This window comes from Grus americana, chromosome 3, assembly GCF_028858705.1.
Source record: "Grus americana isolate bGruAme1 chromosome 3, bGruAme1.mat, whole genome shotgun sequence".
Taxonomy (NCBI): domain Eukaryota; kingdom Metazoa; phylum Chordata; class Aves; order Gruiformes; family Gruidae; genus Grus; species Grus americana.
The window spans coordinates 8,334,899-8,360,958 of record NC_072854.1 but is presented as its reverse complement, the minus strand read 5'-3'; the positions used below and the strand labels follow the sequence as shown (position 1 = coordinate 8,360,958).

Below are 26,060 nucleotides of genomic sequence, written 5' to 3'. Positions count from 1 at the left end.
AAGTAAATAACTGAACCTAGAACCACAGCACACCAATTCATACACAAGCTAATAAAATGAAAATCAGGAACTGAATACCCAGATTAAGCTGACTTGACTGAGGGGGCAAGTTAAAAATGTAATTACTCTCACTAGTTAGCAGAGAGATCTCAATCACCCTCTAAAGACCCCTTTCTTTTAAACATGAAAACAGAAGGAGCCTACGAAAACGTGGCTTTTAAGCTACATTCCAGTTAGCTGCCTTTACATTGATGCACCTAATCTATTCCAGAATTACACAATTTACTCATTACAAGAGAATCTGAAATATCACCTGTGCACACGATTCTTCAGGCGTTTTGGCACTGACTGAATAAAGTGCTGGCAAATCTAGCCTGTGTACAGAGAATTTTTCAAGAGCGTGCAATAGTGCTGGAGCAAGGTGCGAAGTCTGACCCGAACCTCTCTCTCCAGATAGCAGTAATCTTGGTCTGTAAGAGGCTGGCTGGTGATAAGCTGACCTGCAGCAAAACAACAGTTACAAAATACAGTTAACATGCTGCTGTTATCAATGGATGGATATATAGAATAAGATTTTTTTAGAATCCAAAAGGTATTCAGTAATGGATAATAGTTTCCTACAATAGCCTTAAAAGATTCAACTAACTCTAGTACCCCTCAACACTATGCCAAGTGTCAGTAACTCGAGCTTTGTCTACTCTTAGATTTCACAGCAATTTAATTCAAACTCATCTGTGCAAAGCTATACACATACTAAATTCATGAAAACTTTGATTATAACCAGTCTATTTAAATCCAATTCCTTGATCATATAAAAAGACTTAATGGATTTCCAGTGAAGGTATCTATTTAATCATGTTTAGTTCAATCCTCACAACCAAAACATCTCTTCAGCAGCCTCAGGAATCCCAGGTCAATCCATTCATCCCTTACAGGGCTATCTAAGATTTCCAAGAACCACCTAACATTTCAATACTTTGTTTATTTATGAAATAGGACCTGAAGTAGGATTGAATAAAATCGCTATTCATATTCCATTCCAGCATATTCATACGCTCCTATTCAGTAGATTTCCAGACAGAAGAAAGATTTTAAAGGAAAAACTGCAAAGGTAAACTTATTTTTTTGTTTTTGCTGTTAAGAAGAAATTCTAAGGAGTCCATACAAGGATTTTGGGGTTTTGTGTTAGTTTGTTTTGGGGGATTTTGCCCTGTTTTGGGGACAAGTGAGACATGAAAAGAGAAGCATTAGGTTTTTCCATTAAAAGTCTTTTCCATTTATAGAAAATTTATTATGAAATAAATTTCTTTAATTAATTTGCATTTTCTCTCGTTAAGGCATTTTTATCTGCACATCAATCAGCTTGGGCAGTGAAACAAGACTGGCTGGTTTTATTTCAGGTTAAATATTTTGCAACAGCTATGAACATTGCTGACTTTTGGCTTTTCAGTTCTGGTGGGGGAGGTTACACACAGAGACAGCAATCAAAAATGCTCAGATAGATTAAGGCAGGCTTACATAATTTACAAAAATAAACACACTCTTTGAGATTATTTTATTTAGACACACATCCACAAAAATACATAACATTGTTTTGGTTTTGGATTTCCCCTCCCGCCCTCACAACAAAAGCTTAAATTTGTTATTAAAATACTGGACTATGCACCTCAAACTAGTCTAATTCTCATTTTTAAGCTTAGATTGCCATTCTGGCATCACTCTTTCACACAAAAATTTTAGGAGTTTTCCACAAGATGGCTCTACTAAACAGTACTACTACTGAACAGTTTTCCTCATCTCATATTCTTAATTTAGCAAACTCCCTGCAGAACCCATCACATGAAGTAACCTAAAACTATTCTTAATACAAACCAAAGAAATGTTAGTTTATTATTGTTAATTATTGTAATCAGTCCAATTTATACAGGAAAGACTCATCCAAATTTCACACATACTTTCTAAATTCCCATTTTCCCCAAAACTTTCCATGAAAAACAGCTGCATACACTGAAGATCAACAATAGTTTAGACAAAGAAAATGCAAACAATCCCTCCAAAATATTCCTACGTACATCTCTTCCCAGTTCTTAATCTTTCAAATCAAAATGGCTTGTTACAATTAGGAATCACTGTTAACACCCTTACTTCTAAGCTACACCTGTGTGTTGCAAAATACTTCTGATTACTGTGTCTAGGAGATGTGGCCTTTCCTAAGACCATTCACATATCTAAAACTCTTGTCCATACACTTCCATGTTTCTACTACAGAACAGCGTCACCACCACAAAGCAAAAGATCATCTTTGTTATCTCATCTGATGTAAGAATTTAATCATTTCATTTATTTGGTTATATGCATTTAGAGAAACACTCACGTTGTAAAATGAAGGTAGGGTTTATGTATAGCAGCTGATGACTGTTTCTTTGGTGATCCTGAGTGACAGCTCGTCTCAAAAATTGATGAAGCATTCTCATCTTCACTATCATCTAATATTAGACTTGGTACATCTGTTCCAAGAAATATATTAATTAGAACCTTATCACTTCGAAGTACACGCACAACAAACAAGAAAGGACATTACAATTTTTTTCATGCGAATTGTAACACATTTTCAAATGTAGAAAAAAATGAGTTAAAATGTTTAAATATCAGAACAGAGAATAATAAGTACTTATTACTTCAAAAACCAAAACAAATTAAATATTGTAGAAGTCTAATCATAATTACAATTTATTTTTTTAAACCATCAAGCAGAACAAGTTCACGAATACAACAAATGTTTAACTTGTTATGAAATGCTTCCTTTGGTTTTATTTCACAGCTACATGTTTTTCAAGGATAAAGTTATAAAATCTGTAATTCCTCAGACTATATAGAATTTTGTACTTTTTTATTTGTTCAAAGTGCCCAAAATTTTACAGATACACTTCTTCCAAAATTATTCTCAGCACGACTACCTAGACAATGTATGTTTATGAAGAATTGTTTTCCACCCTCTGATAATCTGCCAAAGAATATCAAATTACTTTTTATGAAAATCAGTTCAATTCATTCTATGTCCATATACTATACCTTAATCTATTTTAATTCCTTTGCTAATACAGTAGCATAATGAATGGAAGTCCTTTCTATACAGACCTTCAGAAACAAAAAACTAAAAGACTGATTACATTCAAAAGACAGACTGCAGGGAGAAACAACTGCAAAAAAATACAAATATGGCATTGAGCCCAAAGAACCAGTTGACAGATGAAAATCAGGTACAGCTAAATTAGCTACTAAAGCTGCAACGGGATTAAGAGTAGGCTGCTGTGATTTGATAATGGGAAATAAACTGCTACGAGATCTTTATTTGCCCCAGGAAAGGAGTTTAGTTGATGTTACCCTAAGCAAGCCACTCATTTTCATTCCCAAAGAGAAATCAGTCTATAACGACGGGATGAAAACGGTCTCAGCTGCTCAGCTGTACAGTTAGAGCAGAGCAGAGGTCAGGTCTTCTGAGGAACAAAATGCTCTGCGATGGATGGGCAGCCTTTCTGAGAGCAGCCCAGAGTCACTGCTGTACGTTGCTGTTCAGGGCGACCACGTGACATCCTAACAGTAGCTCAAGCTGGCCACAGCCCCTTAGAAAAATGGACTGAAGTGTAAAATACAGAGAGATCTAAGTGTTCTCAAGCATACAACCCACCACATGATTTGCCTGATTTGCATGAAGCCATGGCACATGGCACTGCGACGCTGATCAAACCACTGCCACGGGACAAAAGAATCAACTTCAAGGCAGCGTTAAGTGTTGGATGGAGATGCCATCTAAGGGCCATGCATCTAGACACATGGTCCCAGACAAAAATTAAAGACAGCAAAGGTTCCCTTAGTTGGCTCTGTGATGTAAGCAACTGGACTCAGAGTAGGCTGGGCAGGAATAATATTCTGCTGGTATGGGTTGAGGACATGCCAGATCCCTTGGCAAGGCATGATGCAGTCAAACACCTGACAATCATTCCTCAGGGGCAAAGATAAAAAAGGCTTGCAGACCCCAAACCAGTGGCCAAAAGCTAGTCCATAGCAAGCAAAAGTCAGAAGCTACTGAACATTTAGCTCTGGGCAAGGATAGAGGTCTTCAAATCAAGTGAACACAGGCCTCCTAATTTTCAGCTCACTGCAGTCCTTAAACATGTAGACTTTTTGCTATACCAAAGGTATACGCATAGGGTATGTCCTATGTTCATATACCAGACACAGCTTTAGCTTCCTAAAATACATAATTACTAAAAAAGTCAATCCAGCTTTTAATCCCAAGCATCAAGCCTCTGTGACATCACTTGAGCATCTGAGTCACTAAATTAGGAGAAACAGGAATCATTATTGAACTACAAAGACATGTAGAGATCTAGATTTGCAGATTGTACGTACACCAGTAAGCATCTGCCATATACCTGGCTCTGAATTCAAGAAAACTGAAGCCCTAGCATGTAATCTACATTTACATTTCAAATTATTGTATGTGAAAGTGGATTTTGCGCTTTTTAATACAGATTAAGCTTATTATTCAGTATTTTCTTGAGTTTAAGTGGGTAAGAAGAAAAACTAAGGTATAGAAGAAATTTCGAAAGAAATCGTAGTTCTTCTATCTTCAAAACAATCACCTACAAACATTTAAAAGTGACCATAGCAACAGAATTATCTAGTAAAACTCCTATTTAACTCAATGAATGCTTCCAAACTCACTTTGTTAGCAATAATGAGCAGCAATAAATAGGACTGTAAAGAACGTAACCAAAGAAAATATTCTGAACCAGAACTTTAAAACAAAAACAGTGACACCTAATTCAATTCTTCAACAATAATGACAACCTCTAAATTGGGCATTACCAACAGGTAAACAGTATACAGAGAGACTTAAGCATCTTAAACAACTTTGGTTATGAGATCCCAATAGGATCCAATGGCAGCTGCAAGCCAGCTCACTTTCCCCTACCCACCACCACATGCTCCCAGGCCCCATCTCATGCAAATTCCAACACTTGTTAAAACCTCCAGCTATCCCACAGTCAGCAGAAAACTAACCCGACAAAAATACATCATTTTTGGATGAGTTTGCTGGCTAAAATGGTTTAACAAAGGGCCTGACGTACTCAATTAAGTGCAAGGGATAGAGCAAAAATGTACAGCTGGGCTGGAGGAACTGCAGCAGCCAGCACAAGGATCAGCTTAAGCTGCCTGGGCTGCAGTCTGAAAGTGTGCTCTGGGATAGGAATGAACAGAAAGCCGTGGCTGTCACAGATGTGCTTTATGACTGGGCTATTTTCAAGTTAATCACAACCACAAGTACTGTTTACATAGTTGGGGGGCATGAGGGTGATCCCAGATAAGAACAGTAGAAAACAGTATGTCAGAATAAGTAGGTATCAAAACCAAGATATCTTGTTCAACATTTAACTTCCAAGAAATGACCGGGGTAACTATTAAAGTATGTCTCAGAGAACAGCTGGGTAAAGAAAACTCAGAACCTATTGACTCACTGCCAGTCAAAACAGTCAGTCGCATTCCTTCTTACTCCCTGCTTCCTCAATGCACTCCCACTTCAGCAGGGTTCTGGCACACATCTGACCCCTTAGTGAGTTGGTTTTACTCACTAATTTGGCAAAAATCTAACTTGACAAAACAGAAAATAGTTCTCCACTTGCTAAGCCAGCATCAGGCCAGTTCAAGGGGAGGGAAGCCTCAGGACTTTCTCATTAACCAGTAGATGACCATTGCACAGGCTCAGGTATCTTGGCTAACCATAGTGTCACCTGCTGAGCTCTGAGCTCTCCATAGCACTCCTCTGCAGCTTGCTTCTGCATCATCATCAAGCAGAGGATTGCGGACAGCTAACAGACACTCAGGACAGGAGCACCATTTTCAGGTCCTGTCACACTGAGCAACAGTGTCTCACTCTTTTGTTCCACTATACGATTATCATAGAATCACAGAATGGTTTGGGTTAGAACGGACCTCAAAGATCATCTAGTTCCGACCCCCCTGCCACGGACAGGGACACCCTCCACTACACCAGGGTGCCCAAAGCCCCATCCAAGCTGGCCTTGAACACTTCCAGGGACGGGGCATCCACAGCTTCGCTGGGCAACCTGGTCCACGGTCTCACCACCGTCATCATAAAAAATTTCTTCCTAATATCTCATCTAAATCTACCCTCTTTTAGTTTAAAGCCATTACTCCATGCCTTATCACTCCATGCCCTTGTAAACAGTCCCTCTCCAGCTTTCCTGTAGGCCCCTTTAGGTACTGGAAGGCTGCTAGAAGGTCTCCCCAGAGCCTTCCCTTCTCCAGGCTCAACAACCCCAACTCTCTCAGCCTGTCTTCATAGGAGAGGTGCTCCAGCCCTCTGATCATCTTTGTGGCCTCCTCTGGACTTGCCCCAACACACCCAAGTCTTTCTTGTACTGGGGACCCTAGAGCTGGACGCAGTACTCCAGGTGGGGTCTGATGAGAGTGGAGCAGAGGGGCAGAATCCCCTCCCTCAACTTGCTGGTCACACTTCTTTTGATGCAGCCCAGGACACAGTTGGCTTTCTGGGCTGCACATGCACATTGCTGGGTCATGTCAAGCTTTTCATCAACCAACACCCCCAAGTCCTTCTCCTCCGGGCTGCTCTCAATCCATTCTCTGCCCAGATGGCACTCACGCCTAGGGGATGTTGGTCTCCATAGGTCAGTTTCTTAAACTCCTCAGCAACTTGGAATCAGCAATAATAATTAAGCAACATCCAAGCAAACCGTATTTACGTTCTGACGTAATGCAGAATCAAATACACATCAGGTGTAAGGCTAGCAATACAAGAAAGCCCGCTGAAATATTTCCAAATTGAAACAGCATTTCCAAAAAAAGCCCAAACCTCCAACCCACATACCTTCACTTTTGTCACTCTGGCTAAATTCAGCATGAGGAAACACTTTGTGTAAAACTTCAAGAAGGTTCATGAAGGTACGTTCCAACAGTGGTCTGATCACAGGAGATAACGCATGTCCTGAAGATGTCACGGCACGTTGGGAAGCAGGCACAATATTCTGCATTGCATGATAGAAATCCTGTGCGCTGAGAACTACTGAAGAAACATCAAGCTGTAGTTTCTGACTGCTCACATAAATCTGGGGATAGCGTCGTCTCAGGGCAATCAAGGCAGCCTCAGTGCAAAGTGCTTTTATGTCAGCTCCACAGTATCCTAGTGCACACAAAAACAAAAATATCTTCCATGAAATAGCATTGCTGTGCTACATATATTTCGAACATGCCTAAAGCTAAAACTGATCAGTAATACTTAATTGTCAAAGTCCAGAAAGCATCTGCCAAAAGGTATCAGGTCATAATCCAGTGACAGTATTGTGTACCAGGAAATTATATACAGGTATATTGAAATATAGTAACAAATGAATTCCACATTGAGGTTAAAATGACCTATGTTTTCACTATATAGTGTGATATATAGAGCATTTTCAGCCCAGGATTATAGGTCTGTCATCGCTCTTTCTCTTTCTTTAATATTGTCTGAAGTATGTGTGCAATTTTAACAGGCTAGCCCCCCTTGTCCTCCTTTACTTTAAGATCTCTACATGAATATATTTTTAATAGCAAAGTAATTTGTTATACTGGATGAACATACAGACTTTAAACTTTTACAGACTGAGAAAATGAGCAGTATAAAGCAAAATGTTTCACGAGTAGAATATGGAAGAGATGAAATCTCTTGTTAAAAAAGTATACTGTGAACTCTTGAAAAAACGTGAACTTTTACTATGAAGCAAAATGTTTCAGATTTTTTAGAGCTTCATAATTTTACTAATATAACTGAAAGAGTAGAAAGCCTATTAAAAAGCATTAGAATTTTAATTTAGCCTAGCTTCTACATATCTACAGGTGGCTACCTATAATTGCTTAATCATCATTACTGAAAAACACAGATCTGATAATTATGAAATACTGAGAGACTTAATACCTCTGTGTCTTTTGCAGTTCTAATGGTTTGGGATTTTTCCCCAGAGCTAGAAATTAGATTTCAAATTTTTCTGTATCTCCCGGCAAGAGACATTATTATGCCACTGTATTTTGTAGCACCATAGCTCCATCTTTCAAAAAAATGTAAAACATTATTCCAGTAGGAAAACTCTTTTAGAGAATTATAGTCACTATAGAAAAACGTGTTGCGCTGAGGTATCACCGCATAAAAGTTCATAGGTTTGCAACGAAGTATTTACGGAAGCTAATTAATCAATTCTTTAGTTAAATTATTCTCAGTCAACTTTTTTTAACCAGACTTCCTCCTCCCCGAGAGGTCTTACACCATTTGCGCTTTTTCTACTCTATTTTTGTATTGGTCTTTTGGCAGCACCAACTCCCAAAACTGAAGCCTGCCTTCTTGCTCCTCTTTATCCTCTGATATTCTTTCAGTGCTGCTGTAACACACATATTTTTACAAGACCCATACAGCAACAAGGAACAAAGCTGATTCCATACACAGTGTTGAAAAATAAAAAAGGAAGCAATTAATATGGAAGATAAACAATTTTCCATCCCCATCTTTCAGATGTATGAATTTGGGTGTTGATAGCAAGAAAAAACAAGTTTTTGGCTATAAAGATGACTTAAATTGGCTGAGACTTCAAATTGCACCAGTTTCTCATATATACTTGAAAATAATTTTTAAAAGGCAGAAAAAAAAACAGATGGAAGATCACCATAAATACCAGACTCCTCCTGCAACTTTTAAACTAAGCTTTACATTTTTATAAAAAGGTTAGTAGCTATAAAGGTGTAAACTTGATGAGCGCACACTGTGACTATTATGTAAAAGTATGTAGCAATTCACATTCACAAGTTGCCTTGAAATCAATACATATGACATTTGAAACATGGTCAAATACATCCACTATATTAATCAATAGGCAACTAATTCTTTTCAGCAGTAAGGTTTTTGAGGGGGTTTTTAACTCACCCCCATCATGAAATCAAAACCATGCAGGCACACTCCCTCAACCATGTGAGCCCATTAGACAGTAGCTACAGGTGCATCAGAGAAATCAAAACCAAGGTTTTGCCCCTAAATTCTGCTTTGTTCTTTCAATATCAGGTATCACATTCCATTTAAATTGGTCCACTTTTCATCTAACTAGCATTCTAGATTAAACAAAAAAATGGGGGAGGGGGGCACTAAACCAAAGCTTAAATCAAAGATGTGCTAGAGATATATAGCACCCTGAATGCCTGTCACCTTAAAAAGTTTAGCATCTTCATGACAAAAGGTTCAGCAGCTCAGAAGCTATATCCTTTCCAATTTTTCTATTAATAAATGCTGTAATATCACTTTCTAACAGTCATTTTAATCACCGCTTGTACATCTCCAAAGAATTGCAAAATTAGGAAATAATAGCCTGTAGCCTATTTTTAAAATTAAATTCTCAGGTGATCAGATACACAATTAGTCTCCATTTCTACTTTTCATTTCTCAGGAGCAATTACATTTGAAGAGTAATAATTGGTGTCTTTTTCTGAGGGACTCTCTTGTGCATACTCTACATCCATTTCAGTGACAGGAAAAGTGCAAAAATCCTCTATCTTGTGAAAGATTGAAGAGCTTTGTATTCCTAAGAAGTAAATGCACACTGATTACGAGAAAGAAAAACATAAGTAAAGTATTGTCAAAGCAAAATAAAATGTATCACTCCAACAGTAAAAAACCTGAATTTATTTTTGCCCAAATTGACGCTATAATATAAAACCAAGGTTCAGTGCATTTGCTTCCAGTTTTGAAGCATCTCACAAAGGATGTTCAATCTGGCAGGCAAAACGTACTGGCACACCTTAACTCTTCGCACAAAACAAGTATTTTTGTCAGGTAGCCCATTTTGTTCTACCCATCACCACCACACTCTGCTAAACATTTTCAAAGTACAACTTTTAAAGAGCAGGACAGCAAACAAGTAGATTCCCATGAAGGTTTTCAAAGAATACATTTTGATCACTGAAATTTTGAAGTCATACTCTTCCACCTCTACCGTGCCAAAATTATGTCCTCTCTAAAATTTCTTCTGCCTAGTATTCACCCCAAAAACCTACAACAAACAGCTACTGAGCTCTGTCAAACATTTAGGTGAACAATCTTGATCACTTCCTACAATTTACATTGTGTAACTCTCTATAACTCCTAAAATGGACTGCAGAGAAAGCAAGTTAGCGAACAACTCAGCATGATGATAGAAATGAAAAAAATTGTGACAAATATGAACACTAATGCCAAAACTTCCCCTCCATCATTACATTATGATGGGAAAAAAAAAATCTAACAAGATATCATTTTGTTCCAAAATTCTCCTGTAACAATAAGCACAAAATATTTTTAACAAACATCTTGAGAATGATAGTTTGCTTCTTTACAATTCTGTTTAACATTATTTAAATAACCCTTCTTGCACTGTAAAAAGAGTCATCTGTAAGATGACAGATGGAGGAATTCACACTTTTTGGTTGCTAATATGTTGTGTTTCCTACAAGACTGAGTTAATATGTAACAGTCTACCTACAGAAAGTTATCATTCAGAACAATGAAGTAAGCACAAGAGATAAGAAAAGACTTAAAAATTTCAGGATAGCTAGGGCCCATCTCCAGTATACACTTCTACGGAGAAAAGACATAATAATTACTTGTGTTTATCGAAGGTACTAATAAGACATCAGTGTGTAGTCTTCTGAGCAATTCCATGCTTTCCCCAAGCTGTGTCACTTTGTCTCACACACATTGCAGTCATGCGGCCACATTCAGTGAAGTGGGTTCTTTAATTCTCACATACATAGAAATCTCCTAAAAGGTATGTAATCCATAACACCTGGGACAAAAATCAACCCTCAGGAAATAACCTATTTTTTTGCAAGTCCTGGGGCTTTTCCCTTCTAATTTCTTTATAATTACACCCCTGGATGTTAAAAAGTTGTGAGATGCACATACACCTGCTTCCCCAAAGTCATTTAACTTTGGTAGTATTTCAGCAGTTTTCTTCATTCGGATCCACACGCTTGTAGTCAAGTGTTGCCAAGTTTGCTGAACTGAAGAGAGGTATAAACCATGCTGTGCAAAAAGCCTGTCGAGTCTAGGCAGCTTTTACTTGGGGAATAGGGGGTGTTGTTTGGGGGTGGGGTTTTTTTGTTGGTTATTTTTAAAGAAAACCTGCACACAAGAGGAAATAGCAGACCAGTACGTACTGTATCAATATGACAAGTGTGCCAATGAGTCTGATTTGCAATGGCCACAAGGAATCTGGAAAGTCTGTTTAAATAATTAGTTGCTGCAGATTTCACTTATAGAAACGAGGCGGCAATCTCAAGACGAAGATGATAAACCAGTCTTACTTCAGCTGTTTTAAAAAGTCATTGTAATAGTCAAAAGGTTCAATCTTGGATGTACGGAAACATTTAAATTCTGAGATACAGACTGGAGACAACTAGTGCACAGTAGCTGGACAGTGGGAAAGCCAAAGAAAACAGAAAAGGGTATTTCTTTTTGTTAGCTGAATTTTCCACAGAACTGACAGGCTTTATTGAGCACAAAGAGTGTCTTCCAATCAAACCTACAAATGGCTTTCCCTATGGTCTGAAATTTTAAAATACCTAATTGTGTTCTCAACACAAAAATACGGTGAATTTTCAGAAAGAAACAACTGGGGTTTAGCCCATCTATTCCCCTCTCTCCCACTAAGCAGCACCACATCTTTGTACAACTCAAGCAGAATTTACATGAAATGGGTTTGGCACATGCTGTCTTATACCCGGCAAAGCTTAAACTGGAGTTTGCTGGATAGTTATGTTTTCTCCTCACCAGAAGACGTTGAGGTCTGTGTGCATCAAAAGCGGAGGGATGCTGCTTCGATGATAGATGTGCCTGTGGATGAAGAGGATAATTCGGATGTACTGTAGCTGACTGAATGGACTGATGTTCAATTTAAAGTTCTTATTTCTCTGATGATGGACTCCAATGCACAGATATTTGAGAGTGTCCTTTCTCTGAGAACTTCAGTGCTTGTCCAACCAGATGACTGACAGAGGATGTATCTTTGCACGACAAATTGTTGAGAAGAGATTGTGGTGTGTGTTTTAGGGTCATTTCCTCTGTTACATTCACTATAAAAATATTTGGGTTTATTTCTGATTAGCTTTTAAGCAGCAGGTTTATCTTGAACAACCATCCTCCATTCAGTACAGCAGGTCTTTGGGCACTCCAAAGGTATATTTAATGTACTCATGGTGTGGTGCTTTTTTTCCCCCTGCCTATATCTACACTTTTAGGTTGTTCTGTGCAAGCAATCTGGAAAAAAATTCACCTTTAGAAAAGCTGGTTAGTTTGTTGGATTTGTCAGAGGACAGCATGCCAGTCAGTAAAAACAAACAAAAAAACAAACCACACAAGTACTGATCTTCTTTTTCCCTCCGTAAGTAGACCAAAAAAAACCACCCCAAGTCTCCCTATCTCTTCTGTAATATACTAATTTAATGGGAAGTCTACCTAAAGATTACAATTCCCACGTCATTTTGCTTCTCTTTGAGTGTACGCATCCTATATAAAGACAGCAATGTTACAGAAAGGAAACATGATTGTATTTTCAAACAACTACTAGCTACTCACTTTGTGTTTTAGTAAGACAGAAGCATTTTGTTGTTACAAAAAAAGGGTGTTGTTGAAAGTACAGAAGTTTAGAAAGGTAAAAATAACAAAACATCCTGATACATTTAACATACCTTCAAAGTTTTACACAGAAGAGAAAGCATCTATGGTAAAAGTACTAACATCATAACACTCACCAACACATTTTTCAGCCAGTTCTCCTAAGAAAGGATCTGACAATTTGGGGTTCCAATCCCTGGTATGAATTTGTAAAATGTGCTTTCGTGCCTGATTTTTTAAAAAAAGAAAAATAAAAAAATCCAAGAAAGATCAAAATTAGCAAGCCAAATCCATGTCATAATATTTTAGACAAAAATAGTATTTATTCATGGGAACATAAAGTTATTTTACTTGTTTTTGACATGTCACTGAGATGCATAAAATAGAACTTAGCACTCAAAAGTCTCTCAAGAGCAAAGGTTTTCTCTTCTTTTTTAATTTCATATATAAACAGTAATTTTTTCAGTATACCAGTTACACATTTTAATTGCTGTTTAATCAACAACATTATTATACATGAACTGATCAAAACTCATGGTAGGAATTATCATAATTTTATACTTTAATTTTTAATTGCTGCACCTATGATTAACAGCTTCTACTGTCAAATGCCTCACCAATTAATTTATTGCTGAGTAGCATAGTTCATAAACATGAATTCCAAAACTATTTCATTTAAAAATTCTATAGAATCCAAATGCACCTGTTAATATGCAAAGTAAATTTAAGTATAAATTCATGAAATATTATGGCTGAATTTATAGAAGTCTAGAACAAGGAACTGAAATGTTCCTGTTGCCAATATAACAACATCTGACTTTGCATGTGCAATTTTTATGTGCTTAGCAGTCTACATGATAATAAAGCTACTTTCTCTTACCATAACTTCCAAAATCCCAATAGTGAAGGCTCATTATATAAATCCAGGAAAACCCACAGTTTTTAGATCAGCAATTCAGTTTAATGTGAACAATTTACCCCTCTGTCTAGTTTTAACTATATTCTGAAGATCTGAAGTTCAATACAACTTTAGGCATACATTGTGTTTTTCTAAGAATGCCTTCCTAAAATTAAACATTCTTCCAAGTAAGAATGCATACTTTTCTTTCATAAGCTTAGTTGTCAGGTGTTCAAATGTTTAATATATTAGAAATGTTTATTAATAATCTGCTCTGTAAGTTTTACCTTTTGATCAGGCAAGTTGAAAAGAAATTCCCTGTCAAAGCGACCAGGTCTCCTGAGCGCAGGGTCTATAGAATCCAGTCTGTTTGTAGCACCAATTACAACTATTTCACCTCTATTATCCAGTCCATCCATGAGGGCAAGAAGAGTAGACACTATAGAGCTAAACGAGAGTTTTCAAAAAAGAATGTAGGGAACACTGCAAGAATTTTTACTTTTTCAACTGCAACATTTGTAATTTCAAAGGGAAAAAGTTAAGTTAAAAAAAACCCAACAGTTGCATAACTGTTTCAAGTCTCAAAGCAAGAAGGAACCTTTTGGTATGATCTGTATTATACTTAGTATTATGACTCCAGTAAGGATTACATCAAACATCCTCCTTTAAAAGTTTTGGGAAATACGAGCTCAGGAAGCCATTTATTGCAGCTCTGAAAAGTTCTCCTGCATTAACAGTGTATGCATCATCCTGCTTACAGCAACTGTAGAACCAGGCAGAAGAAAGGTGCACCAAGACAAAGCCACATGTTCCCATAACCTCCTAGTGTGCTGGCCCCAAAATTTCCCTCCTGTCCCTCTCAGTTGAGTGGAGGGAGATATACACACAAATGCCACCACCTATAGAATGAAAGACACAAGTGCATTGCCATAAAAAGCACAGCAAACTAGAGATAGAAGGCAGCCAGGAAAAATTTCAGTCAGCAGTAAACTGTGGTAAAAAATGTTTTAAAAAAATTGACACAAAAGTAACTCAAATTTGCACATCACTCTATCCAGAATCAAAAGAGCAGGGGTGTCCGGTTCATTCATAGAACATTACAATTCATTTTAGAATAAAATTTTTTTCAACTGTTTATTCTATTGGGCTAGTAACAGCCAATCTGTTTACAGTACAAAACCAGCACCCAAAGGGAAAGGTGTGGAAATCTTGAAGTTAATAACATAGCTGAAGGCTAATCTCTACTACAACTCGATTCCCAGCAAATTACAGTCTGTCTGAAGAACTGAGAAGATGACTTTCAACACCAAAAAAACCTCAACAATCTGTCCTTTCTAGTGTAAGTGGGCTTAAGGAAAAGTAAAAATCTTTTTTTGAGAACTGAGTAAAATTACACTTAAGAATTTATTAAGATAATGTAGCATATACCAAGATAATGGCAGCATATGAGAAATATTACCTGTGAATCTGATCTTGCCTACTAGAACGAACTGGAGCCAAGCCATCGATTTCATCAAAAAAGATTATAGAGGGTCTCATCAAGTATGCCTGGTATGCAAAAAAAAAAAAAATTAACTCACTATTAATTCATAATTTATCCATCAACATAGAAAACTGTTTGTTTTTATTACGCTAAACACATACATTGAGACACCTTTGTTAAAAAGTGTACAGACTGAATATAAAACTGAACTTTCAACTACAGTACTGTTTCAAAGCAAGAAAGACTGCATTCTCCTTTGAATAAGCAAGATGGCACCAGTGCATCAGTTTTACTGTGTCTTGATTCAAGAGAAACTGAGACACCTTATAGTCGGTTACAGAAAACAGTATCTTATCTGCTCACAATCTGTTTGTTTAGACATCTGTGTCTGAAAAGAGATTTTGTTTGAGCAAATACTTTTCACTGCTTTATGTGAAACGCTCTTCTGTCCATCATTTTCCGAGTCAAATAAGGACACTAAAAAATACACACAGCAGATGCAATCCTGCATCCTCCTCTACATAGCATTTATTTTGAACATGCCAGTCAAATTCAAATTCACTGATTTAAATATTTTTATAATTTTTTTCTCAAACCACTTTGTGTGCTTCATTAATGGACAAGTTGAGAGACTTCTTCCTCTCAGTTTTCAGAGCAAGAAAAACTGTTCTCAGCATTCCTCTATTTCTTCATCTAAATATAGAATTTGGACAAATCCTGCCTATCTATGGAAACGTACAGGTATTTAGTTTCAATTTTAAATACTTTTGGCTGCCTAGAACACAAAAAACAACAAACAGAGAAATTATATGAAAAATACATATTGCTTCTAACCTGATCAAAAAGGAGTCGAAGCTGACGTTCAGATTCACCAACCCACTTACTGAGACAGTCTGCTCCTTTCCTCATAAAGAAAGCCACCTTTTTGTCTCCTTGACTGCATTCATTAGCTAGAGCTCTAGCTACCAAGGTTTTACCTGTTCCAGGAGGACCATAGAATAAACAGCCCCTGAAGATAAATGGATCAACACAGTCACAAACTTATTTTATGTCTCCTGAAAAACTCCAAGTCAAATTTTATAATGAAGACAGGGAGCCTGGAGAAGAAAGACTTAAGTTCTAGTATTATTATTTAATGTATTCAACATGACTTTATAAAATCTGTTTGTTTTATGCTTTTAAATCAGTAAATCTTTGCTTTGTAGAGAACATTAATCAAAGGCATATTAAATTCCCAAAGGATTGTTTTACACTAGTTAAATACCCCATCAAATATTAAATCTCAGGTAATACTTGAGCCAGTTTTCGTTACTTCTTTGGAGAGACATACTTCCTCTAAATGACAAAAATATCCCAAAATTTTCAATTTACTTAGATTATTTAAATCACACACCAAGATGCCTGATTAATAAATATTAAAAACATAATATAAAATTATTGAGATTACTTCTTTAGAAGAAACATCAGCATTTAGCTTGATTTACTAAAATATTTGATAACATAATGGAGAAAAAGGCAAGGTGCTACTTAACAGAACACTTGAGAATTCTTTCTTTGACCAAATCACGAAGTTTACCTTTCTACCACACGAAAAATAAACTAGATTTTTCTAACTTTTCATCCTGCTTACTACATTCTGATAGACAAGTGGGGTAGCAAACATGTAAGTCTATTTGAACTGCAAACACTTCAGGGAAAGAATCAATCTCCTATGTGTTTTCAAGTGAAGCATTCTTCAGAACTTAATAAAATAAAACTACAACAATAAAAGTAAATACACCTACCTTGGTGGCTGAATTTTGAACTTTTCAAATATTTCTGGATAGAGAAGAGGAAACACTACCATTTCCTTAAGTGCAAGGATATGATGGCTCAATCCTCCTATACTATCAAAACGCACCTTAGGGGGAAAAAAAAAGCATATAAAGCATGCATTTTAACAGCTTTCTACAAAAGTACCTTTACTTAAAAAATAACACAATTGAAAACAAGTTACAAACAACTTTGCATTGATCAACAGGAGTTCCCTGAATTTTCAAAATGTAAAAAAAAAGTTGCAAGAGTCAACTCACAGTTGCCCACAGGAGGTTTATCTGGTTTGCAAGTTAACTGTGCCAGGGACAACTGGACACCTACAGAGATCCAGTCTAAGTTCAAGAGCATTTTTAAGCTCAGGCACAGCATAACGTGAATATAGTCAAAGTACTTCTAGACAACACTTCAGACCTAGTAATATTTCAGCAGCTTCTGCACAACACACACCATAAGCTAAAGTGCATCATTGTTTCTGAATAGGCACAGGACGCACACAGCTAGCACCAACCCGGGTGGTCAGTACTTCTGTTTTCTGCACTGCTTGGCATATCCCCATTTCTACTATTACAAGTAATCACCAACTGACTCTAAACAAAAGAAATATAGTTGGGTAATTGATAGTTTGGCTTCTTTACAACACGTATGCAGCCTGTTCATCACCTGCAGGTTAAAAGCAGGTGCTTTGTAGCCCAAAGGAATAAACAGACAACAGCTTTGGAAAAAATAAAAAAAAAAAGATCAGTGAGTTTTTTATGAATTTACTTCAACTCTAATGAGAGGCTGTAGTGAATTCTGCTGATGCATACTTGGGGGAAGGAAAATAAAAAGTTTAGCAAAACCTACCGATTTATCAACAATCATAGGGTCAACATCAGCCAAACTTGAGCCAACTTTCACACGTTCTCGCAGGATTCCACTAGCTAAGTCTTCTGCTCTAAAGTTTAAAGGCAGGCACCTGTCCAACAACAAAAAACCCATCAAATAAATATTGTTCTGTTTTGATCATTTTGCTGGAATGGGAAGAACCAAGAGACTAAATGCCTTCTACTACCTAAAGAGACAACCTTCCTGGATTGATAAGGTAATCAAAACTAACCTTTTTATTGTGGTAATTATTCTATACATCTGGAAGTTCCTTAAATATAAAGAGAGTTTTATGCTTCCATACAGATATTTCAATCTGGAGAAATAGGCTCAACAGGCTATTTTGATTAAACAAGAAACAACAACGTTGACCAAAACAACAGGATGCTGTCCACTGGCAGTGATGAACTGCGTTAAGTTCACTATGGTAAGAAAAGGATTAACAGTACAAGGAAAACAAATTTTAAAAATATAGCTCATTAGAGTCCAAAGAAAGGAAATAAAAATATTTCTCGTAGATCAGCCATAACTCGCATCCACCTGATCTTAGTGTATACAAAGAAGCTTTAAGCCCCTACACAGGGGCTTATATACAGATACAGGTCAAATATACAGATAAAGGGAGGAAGAAAGGTACCAGTAAGACAGATGTTACACTTCTAACTACACTTTTGGTAGTTGTACGCTGCTGGAATTCCTCAGGATGGAAAAAGGAATGGTGTGGCAGACAGGAAGAGAGAGAAAAAGGATGAGGAAACACCTTTTTTTTCTGTTCAGTTTTCCAACTAACGTCTCAGTGGCACTGAGTTTACTTATATAACTTATAGATCTTCCACTTTTAGATAACTGGTGAATAAATGTAAGGTCAAAAATATATGTAGAATGCACATATTGTTACACAACAGGAAGAGAGAAGAATAAGAGCTAGTATTGGGAGTACAACTGAACTAACTGGGACCAAGTAACACCAAGAATAAAAATCCATTTTAACCAACAGAAGTTGTCTTATAACCCAACTGAATCAAACAGATATTCTTATCTTTCCATCTTTTTATCACTATTGTTAATTATCTACTCATAAGACTTCAAAATCTATGTTAATATATAACCAGCAATCATCCTACAATGTGTCTGCAGGTAGTCACAAGCAGAATCAAAAAAGTCTGCAGAACTGATAGAACATTATAGTTCTGCTTGTTTTCTGCTGATTAATAAAAAAAATCAAACCCTCCTAAAAACCAAGGATGTTTTGATACCTATTTCTTGCTCTGGCCATGCTTTTAGATTTTCTTCTTTCAAAACGTTCTTCATCTGAAGAGGTTGTATCACTGCTGTGAATGGCATGCTTCTTTCTCCTATTGGAGTGGCAAAATAAAGATAAAACTCAGTCCTTTTTGCAGTAGAATGGCATGGTTTGATTCTTTTATAAAAACAAAATTGAAACAGCAAGTACAGTACTGTTCAGGCTTCAGATACATGCAAAATTTAGTCTTATTAAGTATCAAAATAATCTTGGAAGGGGAACATCATCTTCTACTGTCACAGGGATATCTGATTTCAACATGAACATTACTAAAACAGTAGATCCTTATAAGATACGTGGTCCAGTCCATGTTACCTCAGTAAGTGTGACTGAGTATTTAATCAATGAGCTGTTGAAGTTCATCAGCAACTGTACTTCAGAAAGCTTCCAACCACTTTAGCCATCTCTAACAACAGAAATATCAAGATCTCCTCACTCAGTATGATGCTTCCCTTTAACTACTCTTTGAAAAAATTCCATACTTCCTAAGGCATGTGGTCTCTTTCTATGATGTCATTAATTCCGAACAGCAGAACAGTTTCACAAAATACCTGTACTGTAGTTTAACTTCTGATCTGAATTTAAGTAAAATTACTATTCAAAGTCTGCTTAAATCATGTCTTACTTTAGTATGACGGTATTTCAGAAATATTAGAGAATGCACATTACATCATCTTTACAAAAAGGTGTTTGGTTTGATATCAGTTTGAAAAAAGTAGGCACTTTTTTGCATTAAAATGTTGGCTACTAGTAAAAATTCATGGGTTTTTAGGGAATATACTGAGCTGCATCATTTGTATGAACACAATAATGCACTGACTAGCTGTTTTTTGCCAAAGGATAACATGGTCAATCAGTTTTACTGTTCAATGATCAAAAATTAGATACATTTAAAAACACACCAAAGAGAATAACATGCATTTAGGAAGAATTTTTATGACAGTATCCTGACAAGAAGGGATAAAATTAGAGTGGAGCAATGAGCATGCTAAAACTGAATGGATAACAGCTTTCAGACTCTTTACATCTTAACAGCAAGTACAAGTCCTGAGATTACCCAACAAAATGTCATATGCACTTTAAGCAAAAAAAACCCACCCCAATGCTCTTCAAAATTAAATGGTTTTATTTATATTATAAAGAAACTTCTAGAATCATAAGATTCTGCTAATATTTTATTTACTTTTCATATTTTCACTATACCATTAAATTGAGCAATAAGACGACAAGAGTTTCAGCTGAGACTACCATTCCTTTGCTTGGATTCTGTTCATGGACAGATTTATCTTTCTGAAGTTTTGAGTAAGTTTATTTAAAAAAAAAAAAGTATTAATCTCTGATCTCATCTACTTTGTTAAGTAAAGCCTATCAACAATTTCCAAGACAACTTGGTGTATTCTGGACGACTTTGACACAAAAGAGTCAAAAATGATGCTTGGCAAATATTTTATTAAATTGTTAATATTACTCGGATGGAATTTGAACTGGAAGAAAACAAAAAACACTACCCTGATCTGTTTATTTTTGTAGAATAGAAAGGGGCTATTAAACTGCTGCTTTGGATTTAAACATTAAATATACAACCTTACAGAAAAAGCTACAGTGTGCTATGCACAACTCTCAGGTACTTGCAGCACACCTGTTTCCATTTTGTTTATCACAAAGCTGCTGCTGGTATTATGAAGTGCTATGAAATTCATTTCTATACGCTGATCAGGATCTGAACCTAAGATACAATTCAAGATCCACCCACATGCATGAACGAACTGTACAATTCACTCAAGAACGTTTTGAAAATCAAATCTAACAGAAAAGGTACTGAGGGAAAGCAAACAACTATGTAACAAAAGACTGACATTTACCTGATATGGCTTCTTCTTGCAGGAGATCTGTGAATATCAAACAGTGTATTTTCCCTCTTTTTTTGATGAGCTGGCACTGAGTAAGAGAAGTTACAAGTTTGTAACATCAATGACAAAAGAATAATAAACTAATCTAAATGCAGCACAAAAGTACTAGATTGTTGCTTTACCAGCAATGTTATCACTGGTTTCTCCAAAAGCTCAAATTAAGAAAAGAACTGGGGGGACTGAAGCGAAATCAAGCCTCTTATACTTTATTTATTTCACTGTCGCCATACTTGGCTTGATACAGTCATGGAAATTCCACCCTCAGCCTCCTCAAATCATCACAGCTATGGTTATAATGGCACAGAATGCAATTCATCCAGGGCATTTTTAGTTTATTTGCAGGACATGAAACTCCATACAGAAACCTCTGTATAGGTGATAATATGGGATGTCTTGAAATTTCTCTGAACAAATAAACCACGACATTTCTCTATCACAGTCTTAATTCCTAAGTTGCCTTAAGGTATAGCACACTGCATACGCTGCTGTAATTAAAACCAAATATGCGCTGAGTACGTTATCTTAAACAGAAGTATTAAAAGGTTCAAAACTCAAGAGACACTACACTGAACCCTGTACGGATCCCTGACGGTATGTCCCTGTGAGGAGCAACTAAGGACACAGCGTTTGTCTACTTTGGAGAAAAGGAGGCTGAGGGGTGACCTCAGGGCTCTCTGCAGCTTCCTGAGGAGGGGAAGTGGAGAGGGAGGTGCTGAACTTTCTCCCTGGGTTCCAGTGACAGGACACATGGGAACGGTTCAAAGATGCATCGGGCAGGAGGGGGGGCGTTCAGACTGGACATGAGGAAGCATTTCTTTACCTAGAGGGTGGTCAAACACTGGAACAGGCTTCCTGGAGAGGAGGTGGATGCCCCAAGCCTGTCAGTGTTTCAGCGGCATTTGGACAACGCCCTTAACAACATGCTTTAACTTTTGGTCAGCCCTGAAGTGGTCAAGCAGCTGGGACTCGATCATTGTAGGTCCCTTCCAACTGAAATATTCTATTCTAAATTTCTCATTTAGGCAAAATGTGGTAACTGCTGCTATGCAGTTTATCTACAGTTATGAATTAGGCCTACCACTGAAGAAGAGATGCAGGCATAACAGTAACTATTTTTTTCTTATGTAATTATCTGATTTATTAGATTGCTTTCTGAATTCAACTTCTGCCAACTATTTCTTGATCTAGACTCCGTTCACCTCCAACTCTGAGCCCAGCACATGGCAGTACTTGCAAAGTTCAATGATGCAGCATGCACTAGCAACACCACCACCATCAATAAATTGACAGGTTGTGTCCCAGTAGTCCCATTCACATAGTGAACAAAAACAGAGGCAAGATGGAAGTCACAAAGTGCTGCATGGGAACTCTGTCAGGGAAGAGGAATAGTCATCAAACTTTTCCCTTCCCACACCCATGGTATTCTTGGAGGTCAGCAGAGAAGACCTGCATGACCACTGGCTAGTTTCTCACCTATTGGAGGGGCCTGGTATCTTTCAACAGTTTTTCTCTGTCTGAGGTTATATGGCCGATCATTTTCTTCTCCCTCGGCTTCTTCTACTTCTATATCTCCATCTTCTTCCTGAGACTCTGTTGGGGGGGGAAAATATTTTCAGAACACTTTTACTTGATGCCAGAGCTATCTTCATCCTAAAAATTAACATTTTAATGGTCACTGAGAATTTTACCCCTCCTATTAATTAACACTAATTGGCAAACCACTGGAAATTTGAAGACCAAGATAAATCTACAGCACATTGTTAAATTTCCTTCTACCTTCCCACAGAAGGTTCTGGACAAGCAACAGAAAGACAAATAAATGCAGTCAAACTACTTTTAGTTGTAAAGTACTTCAAACATCTCTTCTATCCACTTTTTCCTTCAATAATTATCCTTCAAATTAAGAATAATGTCTTTCGTCTCTTTTCCCATAGGACCCTCAGAAAATCAAATACTTGACAGAGCATGAAAATAAGTACAACTTTATGATTCACGATATCATTTTTACACAAAGCAAATAAACACACTGTATAAAGGTAACACCTAGGTCTATCTATTAACAGGACCAGTATTTTCATCCCTGCACCTCAGAATTAAGACTGCATTCTTATTAATTGGGACAGACCATACCTCTTACAGCAATTTCGGTTCAAAAATTAAGACACACTACGCTGAACCCTGTATGGAACCCTGAAGTTTGAGTCTGATTTCTTAAGGAAGCCAAGCATGCTGTTGATCATGCCATCAAAGTTAGCCATAATCTCTTCTTTTTCAATACTTTTTGAACCCACTGGTCAGTTTCATCCAAATTTTTAAAGCAAGGTAGAATTTCAAATACAGTTCTGTGTCTACAAGCCTTCTAAAATTCAGTGGATGGATAGAAAACAGAGATTTTAATTAATACTGTCCCCAAAGGAAGGATGCAGAACTGACTATTACACATACTTTCTGGTAACTGCTATGAGAAATAGCGAGTCAGTTAGAAAAAGCATAGTTACAGACTACATGCATCACATCCTGGCTTCCACCAGAGGATTGTTACAGGGAACATAAGGAAAGCTACAACTACTGTTACGGAAAACAGGAGTAAGGGAACACAGTATATAAACATTTAGAAACCAGGCTTTGTTCTGCTACTTTCAGATAAACTTGCTTTTCTTTAAAGAAAACTATTTGTAGAGATCCCTAAAATTTCTCCTCCTTCTAAAGGGGAGGAATCCTTCAGTGTGTACTTATTTGCAACAGTCTTATTAATTGGTCTATTCAGTAACTCAAAATCCAGATCCAAAATCAAATTACTCTCTGTAGTGCAATATATAGATATCTTACATTGAGGAGAGCTTTGTTTTATAAGTATTTCAGACAAACCCTTACAATTCTTTACAACCCATACCTTCTTCTTCCCCTTCTGTGGACACTTCATGGTGGTTCTGAATCCCATAGCTATTTCTCCTCAGTGATTTCCTCCTCCTTTTCACTCGAGAATACATATCCATGTTTTCCTGGAATAAAATTGACATACACCTGTATCAGTACTGTCCCATGTCACTCACAGTGTTAGCCCACAGTTCAGTAAGTAATACTCCACACAATCTCTAGCCCCCAAGTCTTTTTCCAACAGAGCCCTCCACAGGTAGACAACAAAAGCAGTCTCATTAACAGGCAGTAAAATAAGTCTCTCAGTACCTAGTCCATCTAATACACAGTTAACATCAGTATCAAGCTGTTTTAGGTAACAAAGCAGATGTCAGTCCCTGGTCCTGTTTACAGACTACCAGAGTATACTTCAAACCAAAGTAGAATCACCACAGCATTGCAGTCAATTAATCAATAAAGAAAACATGATTTCGCATATATCCATGAATTTTGTTCTGAATTTGAGTTTATCAAGGTTTTTAATGTTATCCACTGAAGAGGATCAGAAACCTTTTGACAGAGCTACAAATGCATGCAGATTGCAAAAACAAAGATGCTCCCTCTTTTACCCAAGACACTCTGCACTTACAAATTCTGTATCTGTCCACATTCGTAGCCGTTCTACTTCCCCAGACCGCCTATTTCTCCTGATGTTAATATTATCCATTTCCTGTAGGACAGCTTCAGCAGTACTAAAATAAATGCAACAGTTAACACAAAAAAAAAAATTCAGTCTTAAAATAGTAGACATGCAGAACTTCTTACATAGCATCCAACAATTTAACATACCTATTTCTGTGGTCTATTATGGCTATTCCAAGGTCTACAAGTCAACTACATAAACAAACGAATTTTAGGATAGCTAATTGAATCTATCAATTAACTAGAAAACCAATCATAATAAAGAAAACTGAAAGATGAATCTACAGAACATAAACTAAAGAGTATGCAAAAAAAGAAATGCCGATGCTATTAAAATTCAGGGTTCAAATTAGGCTGTAACATTTTAAAAAACACTTGAAAAAAATTTTTGCTCAGTGTAAATTGTAGCATATAAATTTATAACTGCTTAGATGTTAGATTAGGTGTCAGATAAGATTAAGTTCGCAGAATAAGAAAGTAAAGCTTTTTACCTACATAATTATAATATTGGGAAAGCAATTAATGCCTCCACTCCATAAGCTTTACAGCTTCTTACCCTGGTCTCAGAAAGACACTAATACATAAAGGATGTATTTTTTTTTTTTTAATGTTAAATCAGTAACACCTAGAATTTCATCAACTCACTACTCTACCATTTCTCATCTATTTAATTAGTCTACATTTCCATTAACTGCAGCATTTGTAAACAGCTGTCAAAACAATAGTGGTGTATAAATAACAACCTTGACCAAGATGCTTCATTGCTAAGGAAGAAAACAACAGAGTATTCGCCAGGCCAAGTCAATTACTTGGCCACCTGTCCTGAACACCAAGATACTGCTCTCTATGGCGATCATGGTAGATTTCCACTGGAATTCTACTATAATTGTATAATACTTGTAAGGTGGCAGAAACTTTCACTTCCTTTCTTTCAAGCTGTTTAACAGAAAATTTAAGGGTGACATCCTGCCTAGAAAGAAATCAGTGGAAGTTCTGGTGACAAGTCAGTAAAATAAAGATTTAATTATGAGCGCCACTCTCACTTTTAAACAATTCTTCTAAAATATCTGTGATGTATGATGTAACCACTTTAAGTAAAATCATGCTATAGTTCGCTATCAAAGAAAATAAGGTTGGAGGGGACCTAGAAAAGTCCACCTGCTCTGCCAGGCAAGAACGAACTACACAATACCTAAATCATTCCTGACATATTTCTCTAACCTGTTCTTAAAAACCTCCAATGATTATGGGACACACTGTTATCAGTATAAGTTCATATATAGACTTCAGTACCATGATCTTATCAAATTACAATCTTCATGGTAGACTTTTTCCTATTGTTGATGAGGAGAGGGAGATGCAACTGCAACTAGAAAAATAAATGTAACTCAATATAAATTTGTAAACTGATACCAAGTAGTTACTGAGTAAATTGAAAATGAAAATTAAGTTAATAAAAGATTCAACAGAATACATTTAACAATAAAGATCATACTTGGCAATTAAATGTTTATCTTTAA

General features: G+C 36.7%; 1 protein-coding gene across 2 annotated transcripts in view; it reads right to left on the bottom strand.

The window, feature by feature from the left end:
* Nucleotides 1-26,060, bottom strand: part of ATAD2B (ATPase family AAA domain containing 2B) — a 79,214-nt gene that overhangs the window by 34,334 nt on the left and 18,820 nt on the right. For both annotated transcript variants that reach the window (XM_054821319.1, XM_054821320.1), the window contains exons 5-18: nucleotides 24,488-24,590; nucleotides 23,876-23,984; nucleotides 22,456-22,572; nucleotides 20,935-21,010; nucleotides 19,026-19,124; nucleotides 17,749-17,860; nucleotides 16,875-16,990; nucleotides 15,925-16,099; nucleotides 15,067-15,155; nucleotides 13,895-14,054; nucleotides 12,847-12,937; nucleotides 6,914-7,225; nucleotides 2,375-2,507; nucleotides 314-500 (exon numbers count right to left, since the gene is read on the bottom strand). In XM_054821319.1, the coding sequence (XP_054677294.1) occupies nucleotides 314-500; nucleotides 2,375-2,507; nucleotides 6,914-7,225; nucleotides 12,847-12,937; nucleotides 13,895-14,054; nucleotides 15,067-15,155; nucleotides 15,925-16,099; nucleotides 16,875-16,990; nucleotides 17,749-17,860; nucleotides 19,026-19,124; nucleotides 20,935-21,010; nucleotides 22,456-22,572; nucleotides 23,876-23,984; nucleotides 24,488-24,590 (1,879 nt within the window). The remainder of the gene's footprint in view (nucleotides 1-313; nucleotides 501-2,374; nucleotides 2,508-6,913; nucleotides 7,226-12,846; nucleotides 12,938-13,894; nucleotides 14,055-15,066; nucleotides 15,156-15,924; nucleotides 16,100-16,874; nucleotides 16,991-17,748; nucleotides 17,861-19,025; nucleotides 19,125-20,934; nucleotides 21,011-22,455; nucleotides 22,573-23,875; nucleotides 23,985-24,487; nucleotides 24,591-26,060) is intronic.